Source organism: Daldinia decipiens (genome assembly GCF_022478715.1).
Source record: "Daldinia decipiens strain CBS 113046 unplaced genomic scaffold F4813scaffold_3, whole genome shotgun sequence".
Lineage (NCBI taxonomy): Eukaryota > Fungi > Ascomycota > Sordariomycetes > Xylariales > Hypoxylaceae > Daldinia > Daldinia decipiens.
This window is the reverse complement of record NW_026054546.1, coordinates 1,054,777-1,073,467: the sequence shown is the minus strand read 5'-3', so window position 1 is coordinate 1,073,467 and position 18,691 is coordinate 1,054,777. Positions and strand designations below refer to the sequence as shown.

Sequence of the window (18,691 nt, the reverse complement as noted above, 5' to 3'; positions counted from 1 at the left end):
CATTGCAATCTGGAAGAGTATGTGGAAGATTAACCCTATTTTGCCGTAGCAGGAGAAGATCTCCAATCACCCATATATTAGGCACCTCTTATCTTGGACAAATTATAACATGAGGTGAAGATTCGAAAGTAAGCGAGTGTGCAGAGGTGGCGTACTTTATATCTTTGATTCCAAAGACTATACAGCACCAGTATGATTTAATTTACCCCTTTATATCACCTTGGAGTTTCACTGTCAGAAATCAAATATGTCTTGATACATGCCATCGATCGAAAACGGGGTTCTGCCAAGAGCAATGAGTGAGTGATAGGGATTTGTTATGTGAGATACTCCCGGGTAAATTCGTTAGGATGGGCAATTTCCCTTAGCTCAATATACCTCGATATTGTTCAGGTCAGAAAACCAAGTCTGGGAACCGGTATCTCGGCATTGATTTGAGAAGAGGGCAAGTCTCTCATATATAGGAATTAGGGTCCAGATTATATGCGCCAGCAATAGTCTGGCTTCGCTCCGTCTGAAGCTTTCCCATCGCCGCAACCCTTTTTTGTAGACTGGTTAGATAGTTCTGTCCAAGATGCAGTGGAAGGCTTTAGCCCTGGCGCTTCTTGCGGGGGATGTTGCCGCCCAGCAGATGATACGCTTTGGCTGCTCCCAGCTTGTCATTGAGCGTCTAGACCCTCTCGTCAACCCCGGAACGTTGCCGTCGCCGCACGTCCATCAGATCGTGGGTGGGAACTCGTTCAACTCGAGCATGGACCCGGCAGTGCACGATCTAGTCAGAGACTCTACCTGTACCAGCTGTACGTTCTCCGAAGATTTCTCCAACTACTGGACGGCGGTTCTATACTTCAGGGCCCGCAATGGGACATATAAGCGCGTACCGCAGTTTGCGAATGTAGGGCTCCGACAAGATGGTGGAATCACAGTTTACTATATCCCGCCCTACGACGGAAAGACGAAGGTGACAGCTTTCAAGCCGGGTTTCCGTATGCTCGTCGGAGACGCCGCGCTTCGCAAAGCCGATGGTATGCAGCGCCAGCTATGTCACCGCTGTTACACAACCGCGGACGGCGCCGGCCCCGCTGGATCGACGGGTGGCGCGCCGTGTACCGGTTCAGATACGCAGAGCTTACCCCCTAAGCCCTGCGCCGGCGGTATTCGCACGACGATTACATTCCCTACCTGTTGGGACGGAAAGAATATAGACAGCCCAGATCACAATAGTCACGTTGCCTATCCCAGCGAGGGTTCCTTCGAATCGGTAGGCAGCTGTCCGGAGAGTCACCCCGTCAGGCTACCGCAGTTGATGTACGAAGTTATGTGGGATGTAAGCATCAACTTTGCTGTCTTAATATATCGAGTAATAGACTGTTCCGAGGGATTGTTGCTAATTGGTATTTTTCGTAGACGACGCCTTTCAACGACCCGGAGCTATGGCCCGAGGATGGCTCGCAGCCATTCTTCTGGAGCACAAATGATGAGTGAGTCTTCCAAGAAATATTAGAACTTTGTCATGTACTAAATTGGCACGTACAGAACTGGATATTCGCAGCACGGTGATTACGTCTTCGGGTGGAAAGACGATTCCCTTCAACGCGCTCTTGATGCTCGATGCAACAACGCTGTCTGCAGTGAGCTCAAGGTTCAGACGTCGGAAGAGGCCCTGAAGTGCACCAAGGCTCAAACAGCAGTGGAGGATGTTGATGGATGTGAGTCATATTTACTACAGATGTGCGAACATGGCTAACATATCACTAGGGTTGGAAAGTATCCCGGGTAGTTAGAGTAGCTTGTATGGTTATAACATGATCTCCCTCTACATCCTTGTTTTTAGACGTCTTGTTATATTGTACATGGAGTCTGATCTAGTCGCGATAGATACTACTTACACTCAGTATCTTATATAGAAGCGTACTCAAATATGAATCATATCCCTAACCAAATAAAGCGACGTGAATATTCCTATTTCAGGTAGGTGGTCAAGCTGTGAGGAATTCCCGTGTTTGCCTATTACTATTGGTGCATGTTTTACATACCTATGTATCCCAGGGGCTGTAGGTGAATATGGGATGAATATAAGACAAGAGACGAGGGTATTTAAAAGCCATTATATAAACCTAACCTTTATGGATATAGCCATAGGGGTCATAATCACGACTAATGTCCCAAAATCCGGCGAGTGATCTTTGAATTCACTCTAGGTAGTTCTTCAGAAACACCTATAAGAGGTATAGATGGTATAATTCGTATGACGAGAAACACTGAAATTAGTCGGAACTAAGAGTCCATCAACTCTTTAAAGTATCATATCATTATATTAGCAAATCGCCAGCAACGCTTGGCAATTCCCATGAGGTACTTCGTCCTGTAGATCCTGTAGCCATGCTGACTACCTCAAGACCTGAATTGACTTTGATATGAACCAGATATTTGTACACTTTGGTTTTGGTCCTGTTCGTACTATCGCCTAAACTGTCGCGTCGCTAGATACCTCTTAATATGGCCATGTTGATGTTGGCCATGTGGCATCATCTGGGGGGGTTATGGTAGGGGTAATGTGACCACTGGTCCCATCAAACCGGGAAACTGCTGGAGACCAAGATTAGCTAGTCAGATATAACCACCGGCTGGACGAATAGTCGAAGGGTATGTATCCCATAGTCTAAATTATAGTGAATATCTCAGCCGCACAAGAACACCGACTTAGGTAAAACTACATTCGTCACGCAGCATACCATGCTACTCCACGTCAGGGCCATGCCAAGGTAGACGAAAATCCTTATCTTGTTCGCTTCTGATTCCTATAATTAGTGTTGATTATGCGCTGGCATGCTTTAGCACTATTCATTATAAATGGTTAATATAAATCATTTACCTACAAATCTCTCGTCTCTACCTGCTCTACCTGCTCTAGCTGGCTTATTGCGATTAGATATAATATCGTCATAAAAATGATTGAAAACTGGTCTATCCTCCAGGTATTGCTGGCCTCGACTTGTTTATTGTCAATCGGGCTGGGAGATGCCCAAGTCAACAGAGTCGCATGGCTGGATAACGTCAGGACACACGATCCGACCTCTCCAAAACCAGTGGCCGCCCATGCTGCCTCGCATGAGGTCGAACATATTGTTCTTGTCGAAGACGGGTAAGCTTTACACCTTCTAATGTCGTCGTCGCTAGACCTAAGTATTAACATCGAATTCAGCGCTGAATCACAGGTCAACATTTCGGTCTTCTCCGGGGTAGGGAAGAGAGAACCAAGGAGGAAGTCTCATAATAATCACTCCGGCAATGATACCCAAACTGATGATTCGAGTGTTGGAAAAATTGATATCTCTGTACCACTATCCATCGGTGCGAGTCTTGTGATTATAATAGTATTCTTTTAACTTTTAATACTAGAGTAAGTATACTTATGTCTTTAATATTGATGTCTTTAATATTGAACCTTAAGCCCTGATGCGCTCAACACGCGTTGCGTTCAGCCTTAAAATCAGGTACTTACCTTAGGTACCTACCTTACATAGGTACCTGGTACATTACCTAAATTACCTAACTGCATTACAGGGATATACATACCGGATATGCTATGTACTGACGTAACTAACATTATGTAATGCGCCAGGGGTTGAGGTTGAGAGTGGACACTCAATTAAATCTCGAGGCGATTAAAAAAAAAAAAAAAAAAAAAAAAAGGCGACTGGCTCTTCACTTACATCACCAAATCACTAACCTCACTTACATATAACTGGAAGGCTACGATAACTTACGGAACTCCTGTGGATGAATGCTATGAGTCCGCATTATAAGATTTCTCATTCAGATCGACCTTAGAACTGTATGCTCTACTAACCTTCCGCACATCTCACATGTTTCATTTCCGTGGTAATGCGCGGTACACCTTCAATCCCCGCTCTATCTTCTATCGACCGCCCACTATTGTCCTAACGAGGCGCACTGTCGCCTCAACACCTCTCGATAGGTCAGCAATAACAGCATCAGGCCCTGTAGCTGAGAAGCTCGCTGCTACGAACCTATGGACACCAAAGGGCTCACGAGAGAAATCTGACAAGACCTCGCAACGCGAGCCAACTGGTGACAAGACCAGGGTTAACATCGTCAGCGAAAGATTATGCGACAATATCTTCTCATACGTCGGGAAGTCCCTTAGGCGACATAGAGGATGCGACCTCATCGATATATACCCGGGCGCCGGGCTTTGGAGCCAAAAGCTACACGACTTTATCGAGCCGCGCTCTCACATCCTGATGGAACCCGATGCAGAATTATACAAACCCTTTCTCAAACCTCTCCTGGATCAGCCCAACACTACGCTCGTTCCGGCGTCCGGGCTCGTCTGGCGGGAGCTCAACTCTATCCTAACCCCAGAATACCTGCCGCATCAAACCATACCTGACGCGGCTAAGTTGTCTCGACGCAACGATACTCTGCTAGTCACTGCAAATATTGCTTTTCACCCTCAGAAACGCTTTCTGTCCTTTACGTCCATGGCGCATTTGGTTCTCTACCAATTTATCGAAAATATCCGAATTAGCGGCCTATTTCAACGTTACGGGCTCGTCCGCATGCTGATATGGACTCGGCACGATGACAAGTACGGAATACTCCCTAAGGTGATGCAGAAGCGGAAGAAGCTGGCTTTAGATACCGAGCTCTGCTGTGAATGGGTGCACGAGGTGTGCGGTCGTGAAGGTCCCGATAATTCTTGGTACGTCCGCGATAGCAATCTCGACGAGAGTAGTAACTTGGCTACATGGAAGAGGATGAGTACTGCGAAGATGCGAATACCTGAGGGGAGGTCTTCCGAAGGTCTGAAGGAGGCTCGATTAAATGCGAGGTCAAGGAAAAATCTCACACCCGGAAAAAGGATCCCCGTATTTAAGAGGCCCTACAAGGATGTATTGGATAAGCTCGAGACAACACATGAGATAGAAATATTCACCCAAGATTCGGATAATTACAAGAGCATGCGGAACTATCGGTGGAGGGCCAACTGGGAGGAAAAAAAGCACCGGCGTATGCTTGATCTAATAAAGAACTACGATGCTATCAATACTCTCTACAGATCGGGCAAGGCGGCGCCCGGGGAAATCGAAGCCCTTGAAAGGGAATTACAGGAAAACCTAGAGGACAATCCCAAGGGGTTTATTAAGGAATTTGTCACCTACAAGGACAATCTTCACTATTATAGGCAAGACCCGCCCCTGCTCCTTTGGGATCGCAGACCATACGAACCGATGGTTATAAAGCCTGAAGAATTCTTCCCGAATATTGAATGCAGCTTGCTAGATATCCAACCGAAAAGAGTCAATCCGTTACTCCGCCAGACCGGAGAAGGTTCGAATAGGGCGGGTGATAGCTTCGAACTAATTCTAAGCTCGCTGATGAGCCACGGCACCATTCCCATCAGCCAAGCTTTGGATGCTCTCATGCCAGGGGCCGCCGATTACATCATGCCCCGTTGGAGGACCGCCAGAGACTTGAGACACGGCGGAGTGGTTACCAATGTAAAAGCTATGGGGCTGACACCGAGGTTGCTGAATGCGCGGCAGTGGGAAGAGCTTATAGAGCTCTGGATGGAGTGGCCTTTCCGCCCTGATTTTTACGAACTCGTCGCTCGCACCCACGACGAGTTAGCCATAGAAGATAACATTATGGCTCCCGAGTGATTCCAATGAGAGATAGCGTTTCGCAATCCAGGCTTCCTACGGTAGGTGATGGGGTTGCCGTACGTACCTATAGAGACCGAATAATGTATGATTGTAAGAATCTACATAGAGACGTTAATAAGTGTTGGCAAGATGGGTTACGGCCAACTTCTCTGCGCCACCTGGTAAGATATTCGTATTCTTTGCCAGATCATGACATTATCGTGAGACGACAGAGCAGAAGAGAACGTGACCCTCGTAGCATACGTTTATATGTTTAATATCAGCTTTACAGCTCTATAAAATTAGGATTGTAGTGATGCGAGCTCAATCATTGATACTAGATAGCCAGCAAGCCGTTTCCGTGCCGTTCTAGTTTCATACATGCCGTTGTCGAAAGGACTCGACGGGATGTTCGGCGAGGTGTTGCTAATAAGTTTCATAACCCCGAGATACAATTCTAGAACCCTTCTTTTCAACGCGAAACCTTTCTTTTTATAGAGTCGCCCCTTTTCTTACTTTTACGAGCTGGCACCCTGGAGCTGCCCGAAGCAAAATGAACCCACTCAACAAGCTGACGATTTCAGCTTGGCTTTGTGTAACCCTGGTTTAAGTCGTTGCGATAGGATGTCTCGTCGTAAAATGGGTTAATAGGAGAGTCATATTTGCCTCAGTAGGCTCGATAGTGTCAACAAGGTTACTATGTATTTATCTGCTCTCTTTCTTAACGTTACTTATAGTTACCTAGCCTTTGGCCCATAGTTGAGTAACTAATAAAAGTCAGCACTTTTACTTACGTACCTAGGTTAGGTTAGGTACTTACCCAGACGAGCTGTGCAACAACGTATAGTTACTACATCTGACCTACGCTAATTAATTGAACACATCCGATGCAGGTTTATATTTGTAGTATATATATGCGAGCGGAATGTTACATTTTCCTAAGCTGCTAAGAATACCTTACAGTTAACTACCTACCTAAGTATACTACAAGCTGACTTGTTTTAATTTATCGATAATACCACCCTACCAATGATAAGATCAAAATTTAGATTTAGATATGATTCTAAAAAAAAGTGACATTCTACGGGGTACTATAAATGGACCAAATAAACCGAAACTTTATCTTGTTAATTAACGAGCTGTTCTATTGAGATTCTGGAATGTTGATGCTGCTATTTAAAAGATGGAATTGGGGTGCATCTGAAATTGAGGTTAGCGCGGGGTTAGCTCGGTGCTAGCTCAGTTGGAGAATGGAACGTTAAGCTTACCTAGGTACCTACCTATGTATATAGGAGGCACATAAGGTATATGCATGTACCTAACTTTATATAACCTTTTGTCTGGGGTAGTTAGGTACTTTTAGGTACGTTAGATACTTCTCCATTATTTCTCTCCTCCTTTTATATGTCTATAAACAAGAAGACGAAAGGAGATGGAGCTCCGTGAGAAGTGGTCTCCAATGATCGGCTCGGCCCCGTGATGATTAGGTGTTGCAGTGGAAGCTCCCCCTTCCCACCGGGCTGGTACAGCGATGTTCAATCGATCGGCCGCCCAGAGGATGCACATAAGCCAAGTGATGAGCAGAGGCAAGTTAGATTAACGGAAATATGGGGACTTGGGAATGTTGCACGTTTTTCAATACGGTATCGGCCCCTGTTTATATGTATTCGCTATTAGGTGAGCGCACGGAGCTGTGCCGCTTCCAGCTATTATGGTAGAGATTAGAAGAACCACATATGCGTGTGATGCGCCAAAGGTGGTTCTAAGATAAGATGTAGAATAATTAAATTATAACCTTGTGTCGTTACAGATTGATGCCTAGGTACGTATCTGTTTGTATAAGAATATCTGACATATACTAATACATAATGTATATACCTTAGGCACTTGCATGTATGTATGAGGACACGTAGATACCCTTATTATCTTCCCGGAATTATAATATACAGATTTCGGTCAACCTCCCGGCATATCTATAAGGACATCTGTACTAATCTGTACTATAGTAAGGCCCAGGGGACTGGTATTCAATTTTACTGCATCCCTTAGCCCCACGGTCCGTAACATGTACAGTACGGTAAGACCCGTATTGTGCGATATACCTCTATGTACAGTACATTACATAGGTAGGTAGGTAGGTACCTAGGCAGGTACCTAACTGTATCGTACTTTGTACCAATATAGGTGAGCTTACATGCAGTATCGAACGCACTAAACCCACCTTTGCCTAGAAGCGTCTTCGCTCGCGAGTTTATCAAATTTCCCCCAATAAGCCCATCTGTACCTAACCCGTAGACAATTTGAAGTCTCTTTTTTTGCTTTTCGCAAACTTAACAAACTCTGCAAACTTTACAAAACTCTGTTCCAACTGTTTCTTCGTCCAATGTTCAACGACAAGCCAAAGCGCAATTTGTACCTGTTATGAGATACATGTAGTCAAGTTACATGGTTAGTAAAACCTGTCACCCAGATCTACCCACTGAATTACACCACTCCGCCTCAGTAATTGTATCATATTGTCTCCTCATAATAATTTCTCTCGAGTCCTATTCTCTCCCCTACATATTCAAATATTAAATCTGTTTACTCCTAATTTATTCTCGTCTGTCTTTTACCTCCACTGTCATTTTTTCTTCTTAGCCTTTCCTTGTCAACATTTGACATCCAATCGTTTGTTCCGAAAACAAAGTTTTGATATTGTTCTACCGATTTTCCCTTCTATCGTTGCCGACACATTTGACTTTTAAGCCAGACCGGGAGCCTCGCCATCTTACTCTACTCGAACTGTGCCATCATATTCGAGCGCACTACGAAACGTTTCGTCCCATCTTCGAAGTAGTGTCGACGTCCCGGCGCCGTCTTTAGGGCGACCGACGTCTCTCCCTTGCCATGCGCTCGCCCGCTTTTCCACCGAGGAGGCCCTCTCACCTCGTCCGATATGTTTTCCCGGCTGTACTCCTCCTCGGTATCTTCTACTACCTATCTAATAAGCCCCAAGAGGCCCTCTCACCTAATACCTATTTAACCTCCGATCGCGATTCCTTTAAATCCTCATCATCGTCATCTCCCCCCGCTTCTTACGACCATGGGACACCTGACGTTGTTGATCAACCCGCCAAGAATCCGTCCACCAATCAGAAACCCGTCCACGGAGATCTAAACGACGGAAATCGAGACGACGAAGACAAGCCAGTACACGAATCGAAACCTGTCCAACCCGCTCCGCCAAAACCCGCTACGGACCACCCTATCGACCAGCTAATCAAAGTTGCTGATAAAGATTTCGGAGACCTACTAGCTAAAGAGTCGAACACGCTGGCCGAAGCTGCCCAAGCTTATCGTAAACGTCGCGGGCGGCATCCGCCTCCAGGTTTCGATAAGTGGTACGAGTTCGCCAAGGAGAATGATGCAATCCTAGTCGAAGATTTCTTTGATCAGATTTATCACGACCTGAATCCATTTTGGGGGCTAGAACCTTCCAACATTCGCGATGAGGCAGGGGGCTACGAGATGGTTATTAACATACGCAACGGCAATGCGAGTGCCGAAAGCGACTGGTTTTGGACTCAGATCTGGTTAGATATGATTCAGACTATCGAACATTTGCTACCCGATATGGATATCGCTCTAAACGCAATGGACGAGCCGCGACTTGTAGTGCCGTGGGAGGATATCAATGCCTACATGAAGAAGGAAAAGCAGAGCCGAATTTTGAATCCCGCTAAAAGTATCGTCAACGAGTTCCAGAAGTTGCCACCTCCGGTTAAATACGACGAAAAGTCCGTTCATACTGTCGATAAGGACTGGGAAGACACAAGTAGGACCAACCCATCCATTGCTACCCCAGGGCAGACATGGAGAATATTCGTATATGCTAACAGTTTATAGACCCGTACTGGTTAATCGCTCGCCGAGGTTGTCCTCCCGACAGTCCTGCCCGCAAGCAGCCCGCCCTTAGTTCGTTCGACGGTAAACCTAGCTTCTCCCCGGAGTGGGCAACACCCCATCAATACCAAGGATATGTGGCCAACTCGACGCTCTCGTCCGAATTTTGCCATCAGCCCGACCTACAAGGACTTGAAGGTATCTTCATACGGCCCCTCACAACATCTGCGACTAAGGTTCTCTTCCCGATGTTTGGAGGAAGCAAGCTGGCCACTAACAACGAGATCCTTCTTCCGGCTCCCATGTATTGGAACGAGGAGGAAAGGTTTACCGGAGGAGACGACCACGGGCCGTCGTGGGATAGCAAGATCGGCCCTCTCATCTGGCGCGGCGTGGCTACCGGCGGCCGCAACACTGAATTGAATTGGAAGGGTTTTCAGCGGCATCGGTTCGTCTCGATGAACAACGGAACCAAACTGAAGCGCGCCGAAGAGGATACCGAGGCGCCAATCAATTTTGAACTGCCTAGCACGACCTATAATCTGGCGGCGCAAAAGGAGAGGCGGCTGGGTGCATGGGTTGAGCAGTGGTCCGATGTTGGCTTCACCGACCTGTTCTGTGACCCTGACATAGAGCCCGAGCAGAAAGACGGGCGCTGTATATATACTGACGAGCACTACGAAACCGTACTCGGCCAGAAGCTAGCGGTTCAGTTTTACTACAAGTATCTTCCCGACATTGATGGCAACTCATTCTCGGGACGTTACCTCGGCTTCCTACGAAGTACGAGTTTGCCCATAAAGAGCACGCTTTGGCGCGAGTGGCACGACAGCCGCCTGGTAGCCTGGAAGCACTTCGTGCCGATGGATAACCGATTCAGCGATTACTATGGTATCATGGAATATTTCCTCGGCTACAACGACGGCGTTCCTGGACACGACGAAGTAGCCGAGAAGATCGCGATGGACGGAAAGGCCTGGGCCGAAAAGGTGCTCAGAAAAGAAGATATGCAGATCTATGTGCTGCGGTTGCTGTTGGAGTATGCGCGAATCGCGGATGACCGAAGAGAAACCATGGGCTGGGTTGGCGATTTGTTGTCGTGAAGAGGAGATACGAAGGACGAAAGTAACTAATCATGACACATACCCTTTAGATGACGAGCTTTAGTGCATAACATCGTCGATATACCAATAAGAGGACGGCGTTAGGGTGGGTTAAGGCATTGAAATGTTGGCATGCCAGCATGGAGCAGATGAGCTCGCGAGCATATGGCCAATTGGTCTCGGTAACCGGCGTTGGATGGTGTATTTAAAGACGAACATGGAAGTCTCTAGGTTGCTACCGCAGGTAGCAAAATTAAGAAAGTACCTCGATATTTTATTTTTATATTCGACGATTGAAGGTATTTCTCTTTTACATCTACGTAGACTTAGTATGACATTGGAGAGGTCGATATGATGGGTTTCACTTCCCCTTCAACAATGGCAACGACTATAATAGTCTATAATAGTCTTAGACCAATGCACTCACTCGGAACAATGGCATCTTAGCAGTGCTAAAACTTGTATATTCACTTGTATAGTCAGGGGTCTCCGTGTTATAGGATATATTTACTTCCTTTATACTTCCTTTAGGCAGTTGAAAACACGAGACACGGATGTAGGTGCATATGAGTAAGGTAGGTAACTATAGGTTAGGTAGGTAGTAGGTATGTTGTAAGTATGACGTAGCGGCAATGTTCTACAACCTTACGACAATTAGGTACATAATACCCGCCAATTTTAGTAGGTATTGTACATAATCAGGACTTGGGCAAGTTCATGGAAGCAATGGTAAGACAATGATGTCTCTCTGATGATGCTTCTGTGCCTTTTTATCCGATAAAACCGAGACGATGCAAAACAAGAAAGAACTAAGGTAATTGAGGTGGGCGAGGTAAGCCTTTCGCGGAAAGTCTGTTCCTTGAATTACGTACCTTGGCGTCTGGTGGACGTCATCACACATGTCAGACATGCCGGACGCAGCGAGCTTTGTAAAAAGAGTCGAAGCTACCTACGACGGTATAAAGCTGGGGATATCTTCTCGAGTATTCAATTATCTTCCATATTCAATACATATTCAATACATATTCAATACAACTACAACTTTCTATTCTAAACAATCTTAACCATCTATATTACTTGCAACAAGTATTCAACCTTCATCAACTATGGATGCCCTCAAGAACTTCGCCAGCGGTAACTCGCAAAACACTAGCAACACCGGCAACACCAATGCCCAACAGACTGGCCAGAAGAAAGATGTCGGAGACAAGAGTAAGTTGTCGCATTGCATTTGCGCAAGTCGTCTCTTTTAAGTCGGATGCACTAACATTATAATTTTCTAGTCGCCGAATTCATGAACAAGAAACAGGGAGGCAAGCTCTCCGACTCGCAACTAGAGACCGGCACAGACAAGGCTCGTGATATGTACGAGAAGGCGACTGGGTACGTTAAGGCCATCCCACCCCTAATTTCTTGATCACGGGAAACTAACCTTGGTTGACATGTAGAAGCAAAGTCAACTCCAAGTTTTCCAACTAGGTGCGAACATTGCGCAGTCGAATTATGAGGGACGTTATACACTTGATATAATATCTAATCGATCATTCACATGGAAAGGTTACCAACAAATACCTATAGATGGTTATAACTGACACCTGGATTGTCCAGTAACTCGTCGTTCCTTAACCGAAGAAAGTGTATGAAGCAATGGGCTATCAGTTAACCTTTCCCGGAAAGATGGTATATCTCTCAAATAGAAAATACTTAAATAAATAAAAAGTTCAAACTCAACATTTGTACACCGAGACGCCGGGAACTTTCGTCGTATAGCCAATCATCTTGCCCTAGTAAATAATCAGGCTCTACGCGTAGTAGAGGTAGACCATGAGACATAAACACATAAACCCGTACGTTGAACCGTACATCTCGTATAAAAAATATTAAGCGTCATCGTAAAACACTTGTATTGCCATCACGATAATCCACAGCAAAAATATGCACCCGATCAGAGCGAAAGCAAAAGCTGCTTGCCACGATTGGCCTTCCGACGATGTGTTAGCAAACAACCAACCAAAAAGGGTAGACGCGCAGTAAACGACTTTTATTAGAAGGGATCAAGCCTGGGAATTGCTCACATATAGATCTTTGCTCTAGCCACGCCAATGTCCCTTGGTTATTTCCCGTCGGCGACGTGCTCCATACCAAAAGGTTACAATTCGAGCTGACGGAACCGACGGGGCCCCATAATTCAATACTGACGACGATGAGCCCTACCATCCAGAGCACGAAGAACATGAAGGAACCGAGTATGACTATAGAAGGGAGGAGCCGTCGTTGGGCTATGAGCCATAGCAGCGTAGCGACGTAGACTATTGTTAATGCTGAGACGGTGATAAAATAAGGGAAGTACCTGCACGAGAACAGACATGGGTTAGAAAACAATCCACCCCATTACAACTAAGAGGGCGAGTGATATAAGATCTGCTCACCAGGGAACATAGAGTTCCAGCTGTTGTTGAACGCCGATAAAGGTAGCGAAGACACCAATGATGCAGCACGACGCGACCAGCATTATGAGCATCCACACGTTAAGTTGGATAGCGGGCCAGTGGTATCTATGAATACGGGCTATCCGGCGCTCGTAGATGACCGAGTCGGAACCAGTTACTATTGATGCAGCCATTATAGATTTGGGGTTGTGTTTGCTTGCTTGCGGTTGCGCGTTTGACTATCGAGTTCGTCTCCTCCCACGCCGAAGGCTTGCAATCCGGAGGTTAGTAATTCGCCTGTCCTAGTTTTCCTAAGACGAAGTCAAACTGGCGCTCTTCTCCTCGACAAGAGCGTCTTCTCTAAGAGGACTCGATATATTCGACCCGATAATATACCTATATCCAACCTCGTCTTCGTCGTTCCCGGGCCCGTCCCGCCTAGCGTTTGTGTCTTAGACCGTTACAAGGAATAATATTTATATCTCCTTAAGACGTCGTTTGTCCAAACAGGAATTGGGTTTGCGACGGCGGTTCTGACGGCGACAGCTCTAATAGTCGAGGGGCGTCGTCATATGGCATGGGTTAATTGCAATTGTGATTGTATTAATTTCCCGAATCGCCTTAGTAACTCGCAGAAGCCTGACGAAGTAGAACCACAGCGAACTGCCAGCTCAGAGCTGCTTCGCACGCGGTCGATCGATGTGCTAGAGGGCTGATTGGGTCGCCTTTTCTGAGCAAATGCAGGTGCCGGAGCCCCGCGAGACTGGGCGCATCCGCTTTCGATCGTGCGCTGTCAGATGGTCAGACAGTCAGACAGGCTCGCGCAGAAAAGAAATACGTGGTACAGCCTCGAGTCGTTGTCGTCGCGTGAGGGATAGACTGTGGAATTGGAACTACAGCTACACGGGCTGATACGAAATATTCGTAATAGCCAACAGGGCGTTGGGCGGTGGTTTTTTTTTTTCGGCAGCGCACCGAGACACCGAGAGGGATGAGCGGGACCTGTTGGTGTATCGTTGGTACCTTAATTACTGGTACCTATACCTGGTTAAGTATGTACTATTAGGACCAGGATAAAGGATCGGCAATGGATACCTAAGGTAGTTGATAAATGCTGTATAGGTAACCATGAGATATAGCTTGAAAATTGAGAATTGAGAGAATTGTTTATTCAAGGAAGATTAAAGAGATAATAATTTAGCGCTTATAGATTTGCATCGGGAACAGGCAGGTACCTAGCCTAATAACCAAATTCTACATACATGTACCTTACGTTACTTACCCCAATACGTATTTGCGAGGTAATTACCTGTATGAGGAACATTGTAACGCTCTTTCTCTTTAGCACCTATCAAATCGCAGAAGGGGAAAAATGTGATAAGAAACTGTGGTGGCTGGTAATTTATAAGGCGCAAAACCGTGCTGTGATTTCTTCCTATAAGATACAAGATCATCAGGGCTGCCAAGACAGACTATGCTACTTCAAAGTTGGGGACAACCTACCCCTGGATATACATACATGTACATATAGATGTACCATATAACTTGATGTACTTATACCAAGGTGTTGCCTGACCTTATACGTTTTATTCTACTTCTATGTGATGATTCGATGCCTAACTTCACTTCAGCTACTTAAGTCACCCATCGACCAATATACTTCAATGTTGGAGTTCATGTTTCATTTCGTCGTCTTTGCTAAGGCGTGTTGCCCATTTCTTCTATGAGTAGACGCCGTCTAGTCTAGCTTAACCAATCCCCAGACCATGTGTTAACATATGTATCCCGTATATATACTAAACCGCCGCCTTGATGATCCGAGTATCATACCTAATGGACCGGCATACTCATTTCTGCTGTGGTGTGAATAGATTCTAATTGTATTCGCGGTTTTAATCAATTTATAGTAAAGATTCACCCAGAGCGCATCGTACCAGCGAACATCCTGCACGAACCGTTTCGTGAGCTCCCCGTTCGACTTCCGGTGCCAAACTCGGATTGACCTCAACGAGATCTACGGCGACGAGGCTTCCTGTCAGATGAACGCTCTCGCAGATGTAGTCTCCTTCGCGCAGCGTTAATCCTCCCCTGACTGGCGTTCCCGTGCTGGGTGCCCACATCGGGTCGAGCGCATCGACGTCGAAGGATAAGTGGATTGGCGTGTCTTCACCGATATGCGTTAGCGCCATCTCCACGACGCGACCGATACCATATCTATACCAAGGCGCAGCCGCATGTCAGCACGTTTCTAGACAATAAACGAAGAGGGGAGAGGGAGGGGAGGGTCTATACCGATCTACATCGAACATGCTGAATGCCTTGATGCCGTTCTCGCGAAGGATCCGCTTCTCGCCCGCATCTACGTCTCGCAGACCGATATATACGAGCTTCTTCACGTTGACGAGATGCTCAGGCTTTAGCCAGCCAAAGTACTCGGGCTTTTCTTCCTTGGCAAGGCCGGTCACGAAGCTCACGGGCATCCCGTGGACGTTACCAGAATCGCTCGTCTCGGGCGTGTTAATGTCGGCATGTGCGTCAACCCAGATAACCGCGATCTCACGGCCGAGCCGTTCCCGCGTAGCCTTGGCTGAACCGGCGACAGTGCCGATTGCGATGGAATGGTCGCCACCTAGGGTCAAAACCATTCTTCCTGCTTTGGAATGTTCGTAGACCTGATCGCAGAGACGCTGGGTGACGCTGCTTACAGCCTTGGGGTTCTTCATATTTCGGAAAGGAGGGTCTTCTTTCGGGACAAGATCGGTGTACGAGTGTACGGTGTCGTGGCCATGTAGCTTATAGTTGAGCTCGTCTCGAAGCTGGCTAAGTAATCCAGACTCGATCAGAGCCGAAGGAGCGGCATCGACTCCAGGTTTACACTATAGAAGAATAGCCATCTCGTAAGCTTCTGCGATATTCCGAGGGGATGTGTATAGCAATTGCGGTTTCAATTGCGGTTTCTCATACCTGACCACCCGAGAAACCAACGGCTACGACGCCGAGGTCCTCGGGGTGGGAAAGAAACTTGGACTTGACCATGGAGGTGTTCATTGTTGCTAGCCTCGTTTCCTATATAGTTTTGAGGAGGAATAGTGTTGGTGATGTATAATCGAGTCGGGAGATGGTTATTATAAGTAGTCCGCCGGTCTACAAGAGTATGTTAGAGTGTACGTGTTGAAGATGTAAGTCTTATGAGTACAAGAATCTTTTAAGTGAGGAATTGTTGGAAGCTTAAATGTCGGTCCTACCTGCCCGATATCTTATAAATTTTCTAGCACATGACTGCGGCGCTACTTGTGTTTCTTCCACTACCCCTTCGCGTCCCTCTTGGGTGCATACCTATACGTTCTAAGCTTTTAAAGGCTAACCCGTATACCGAGCGGTGGGGGTTAGGGTGGAAACTACCGGCAACTAGGTACCTTGATAGGTATCGCATATCGGTGGCTTACAGGTAAGAACTGCACTTATATGCACTATAATCTAATCAATCCGGGTAGCCACATGGAGATATATGCTCCTAGACCTACCTAAATAAGCCACTACCTCGCCCTAAAGCCTTAGGCGCATTATCCCATGCTAAGTGCCAGGAATGTAGTACGTAAAATGGTAGAAATAAAAACATTTCTGTCCTTAAATTACGGCCGCACTCGTCATCACCAATATGTCCCCCTACTATAGTAGAGATCTTAACAACCACCGGCATCGGCGTACAAGAAAAATACCAAATTCCATTAGGTTAATACTAACGCTTTTCCCTGTATTTTCCTCTATACAACCTAGTATAAGCTAGATAGTTAAATCTTTTACGTACATAATTCCCCACGATGATCTTATATCCTGCTTTGGCTGCTTGGTCGAGCAAAGCCGTTTCTAACCAGAACTTTCCTTTTAATGGCTACAGCTTAGCCGACGCATTCTCAACTCATGACACACATTTCCTCTCTCGCATGACCTCTTTCTCTAGTTTTTGTTATATTGCTGCAATACGATATCATCTTAAGTAATAGCGTCGATAAACCCTCAATCAAAGATAGATCTAGATATTTCCCCGGCACTCTAGATCCGGAAGCCCAATAGCAGTAGATACGATTATTACCGCTCACCTCATGTGGACGGTCCAATTTATTTCAGCCGTTCAATCGGCACCACCTTATCGATGCCGTTTAATAAGTTGTTCTAGATAAGCCGATTCTGCTTCAGGGTGCGGGAAGGGGAAGGTCCTCAGCAAAGCTACTGTAATCTTTATTTCCGACGTCTCTCCAAAACGTAACCCACGCCTTGATTCTAAGCCTTGTTACGGAAGTGATTTCTGAGGGGGATAGACTAACAGGGTCATCTTATCCGAATTGATTAATACTTGAAATTAAAGTTGGATATTTAATTAGTAGTGAGCTTGAAGAGGGTTTGCCCGGCTTCAACTTAGACATATAATGCTTAGTTAGTTAGGTACTTAACCTACCTAGTTAATAACTACCTATGCTTAGTCTTACCCGCATAGACTTGACGTGTCAACAGCATAACTCACAATGCCATTTGGAAACTAATCAAGTCTGCTATAAAACTTTACTTAATCAATTCCTAAAGATTACCTAGCTTTCAGACTCTTTATATTAGTACAACTGCGAAAGTGTATTGGTTATGTTTGAACCGCGTCTTTTCGATCAAAGGTAACAAAATAATATGCAGCCAATGCTAAATTCAAGACACCAAATATTGTGTTAATGTTGATGAACTTATGACCCTATACTCATAGTCGTAGAGTTTACCATTTCCGAAGTCTTGGTTATAGAGGTTACATTTATAGTAGCCAGAGAACTTTTTCACAAAGCAATATTCACGTAAGTATGGAAGAGTATTTTATAAAGAACCGTAGAGACCGCTCAGCGAAATATAAACTACATATTGTTGAAGACATCAGAGTACATTGACGCCATAATTGCCCCTTCGGAGTTCTGTCATTGTCCTATCTGTCTTCAATCGAGGCTTTACGTATCTCGTTATACCTAGTTGGATCATTTCGGCACCGAGGTAGAGTTTTAAACATGTATTTATCAGGCCTGCTAAGAGAACTGGTATAGAATTTGTGATTTGTATTTTGTGGACTGATTTTGTGGACTTTACTAAGATGGTACATGAATTTGCTCTAATCAGAATCTGTAGGTAGTTATCAGAATCAAGCTGGGCTGAGCTGAGACTGTCTGACGCCTGATGGTCTAAATTATTTAGCTTGCATTTCTTATCATTAGGTTAGGAGGTACCTATCATTATCATTTTAATCAACAATGCTGAGAATCGGATATAAGACAATTCGGAGGCACGGCATCTAATCAATATTTGTACTCTATCAGAGAGATGCTCTTGCAAGCAATAAATACAGCATGATATAACAAGACAGAAACATTAAAGACTTTACGAATTCGGGGTGCATATCTCTAGGTACCTAAGGTACATATATCCTAGCAGGTGCGCGGGAAGCAAGGGTAGGTACATATGTACCTAACCTACCTACATGTACCTAAACATGTCAAACCTGAAACGATGTTACGTAGGTGGGGTAGATAGAGGTACCATGATAAGTGTTTGCGCTTACCTCTGCGGGGGATCT

The 18,691-nt window shown here is 45.7% G+C and overlaps 7 protein-coding genes across 7 annotated transcripts; 5 read left to right on the top strand and 2 right to left on the bottom strand.

The window, feature by feature from the left end:
- Positions 1 to 631: 631 nt before the first annotated feature.
- F4813DRAFT_378769 (uncharacterized protein) lies at positions 632 to 1,784 on the top strand (the record flags this gene model as incomplete). The annotated part of the gene is made up of 4 exons (XM_049245370.1): positions 632 to 1,327; positions 1,408 to 1,481; positions 1,537 to 1,709; positions 1,759 to 1,784. The coding sequence occupies 4 exons, from the start codon at positions 632 to 634 to the stop codon at positions 1,782 to 1,784; spliced, it is 969 nt and encodes a 322-aa protein (XP_049103826.1).
- A 1,167-nt stretch (positions 1,785 to 2,951) lies between these two features.
- On the top strand, positions 2,952 to 3,389 carry F4813DRAFT_385531 (uncharacterized protein; the record flags this gene model as incomplete). The annotated part of the gene is made up of 2 exons (XM_049246268.1): positions 2,952 to 3,145; positions 3,206 to 3,389. 2 exons carry the CDS (start codon positions 2,952 to 2,954, stop codon positions 3,387 to 3,389), a joined length of 378 nt encoding a protein of 125 aa, XP_049103825.1.
- A 306-nt stretch (positions 3,390 to 3,695) lies between these two features.
- On the top strand, positions 3,696 to 6,044 carry F4813DRAFT_175295 (S-adenosyl-L-methionine-dependent methyltransferase). Its single transcript, XM_049239240.1, has one exon. It carries the CDS (start codon positions 3,870 to 3,872, stop codon positions 5,688 to 5,690), a length of 1,821 nt encoding a protein of 606 aa, XP_049103824.1. The 5' UTR covers positions 3,696 to 3,869; the 3' UTR covers positions 5,691 to 6,044.
- A 1,893-nt stretch (positions 6,045 to 7,937) lies between these two features.
- F4813DRAFT_346005 (glycosyltransferase family 90 protein) lies at positions 7,938 to 11,379 on the top strand. Its single transcript, XM_049241812.1, has 3 exons — positions 7,938 to 8,120; positions 8,425 to 9,489; positions 9,561 to 11,379. Exons 2-3 carry the CDS (start codon positions 8,562 to 8,564, stop codon positions 10,658 to 10,660), a joined length of 2,028 nt encoding a protein of 675 aa, XP_049103823.1. The 5' UTR covers positions 7,938 to 8,120; positions 8,425 to 8,561; the 3' UTR covers positions 10,661 to 11,379.
- Positions 11,380 to 11,668: 289 nt separating this feature from the next.
- F4813DRAFT_175217 (uncharacterized protein) lies at positions 11,669 to 12,462 on the top strand. The gene is made up of 4 exons (XM_049239238.1): positions 11,669 to 11,872; positions 11,944 to 12,043; positions 12,109 to 12,139; positions 12,269 to 12,462. Exons 1-3 carry the CDS (start codon positions 11,767 to 11,769, stop codon positions 12,137 to 12,139), a joined length of 237 nt encoding a protein of 78 aa, XP_049103822.1. The 5' UTR covers positions 11,669 to 11,766; the 3' UTR covers positions 12,269 to 12,462.
- Positions 12,056 to 13,555, bottom strand: F4813DRAFT_175233 (uncharacterized protein). Its single transcript, XM_049239239.1, has 3 exons — positions 13,090 to 13,555; positions 12,736 to 13,010; positions 12,056 to 12,641 (listed from the first exon to the last, which is right to left on the bottom strand). The coding sequence occupies exons 1-3, from the start codon at positions 13,281 to 13,283 to the stop codon at positions 12,541 to 12,543; spliced, it is 570 nt and encodes a 189-aa protein (XP_049103821.1). The 5' UTR covers positions 13,284 to 13,555; the 3' UTR covers positions 12,056 to 12,540.
- Positions 13,556 to 14,660: 1,105 nt separating this feature from the next.
- On the bottom strand, positions 14,661 to 16,537 carry F4813DRAFT_345997 (arginase). Its single transcript, XM_049241811.1, has 3 exons — positions 16,054 to 16,537; positions 15,382 to 15,965; positions 14,661 to 15,303 (listed from the first exon to the last, which is right to left on the bottom strand). Exons 1-3 carry the CDS (start codon positions 16,135 to 16,137, stop codon positions 14,991 to 14,993), a joined length of 981 nt encoding a protein of 326 aa, XP_049103820.1. The 5' UTR covers positions 16,138 to 16,537; the 3' UTR covers positions 14,661 to 14,990.
- Positions 16,538 to 18,691: the final 2,154 nt, after the last annotated feature.

Bases quoted from the DNA above. Each gene is read 5' to 3' on its own strand.
- F4813DRAFT_346005 (XM_049241812.1), top strand. From the start codon at position 8,562: ATGCGCTCGCCCGCTTTTCCACCGAGGAGGCCCTCTCACCTCGTCCGA. The intron at 9,490-9,560 runs GTAGGACCAACC...AACAGTTTATAG, and splicing joins TAAGGACTGGGAAGACACAA to ACCCGTACTGGTTAATCGCT.
- F4813DRAFT_175217 (XM_049239238.1), top strand. From the start codon at position 11,767: ATGGATGCCCTCAAGAACTTCGCCAGCGGTAACTCGCAAAACACTAGC. The intron at 11,873-11,943 runs GTAAGTTGTCGC...ATAATTTTCTAG, and splicing joins GAAAGATGTCGGAGACAAGA to TCGCCGAATTCATGAACAAG. The intron at 12,044-12,108 runs GTACGTTAAGGC...GTTGACATGTAG, and splicing joins ATGTACGAGAAGGCGACTGG to AAGCAAAGTCAACTCCAAGT.
- F4813DRAFT_345997 (XM_049241811.1), bottom strand. From the start codon at position 16,137: ATGAACACCTCCATGGTCAAGTCCAAGTTTCTTTCCCACCCCGAGGAC. The intron at 15,966-16,053 runs GTATGAGAAACC...ATTCTTCTATAG, and splicing joins TTGGTTTCTCGGGTGGTCAG to TGTAAACCTGGAGTCGATGC. The intron at 15,304-15,381 runs GTATAGACCCTC...GCCTTGGTATAG, and splicing joins AGCATGTTCGATGTAGATCG to ATATGGTATCGGTCGCGTCG.
- F4813DRAFT_175295 (XM_049239240.1), top strand. From the start codon at position 3,870: ATGTTTCATTTCCGTGGTAATGCGCGGTACACCTTCAATCCCCGCTCT.
- F4813DRAFT_175233 (XM_049239239.1), bottom strand. From the start codon at position 13,283: ATGGCTGCATCAATAGTAACTGGTTCCGACTCGGTCATCTACGAGCGC. The intron at 13,011-13,089 runs GTGAGCAGATCT...GTTCTCGTGCAG, and splicing joins CTGGAACTCTATGTTCCCTG to GTACTTCCCTTATTTTATCA. The intron at 12,642-12,735 runs GTGAGCAATTCC...CATCGTCGGAAG, and splicing joins GCTAGAGCAAAGATCTATAT to GCCAATCGTGGCAAGCAGCT.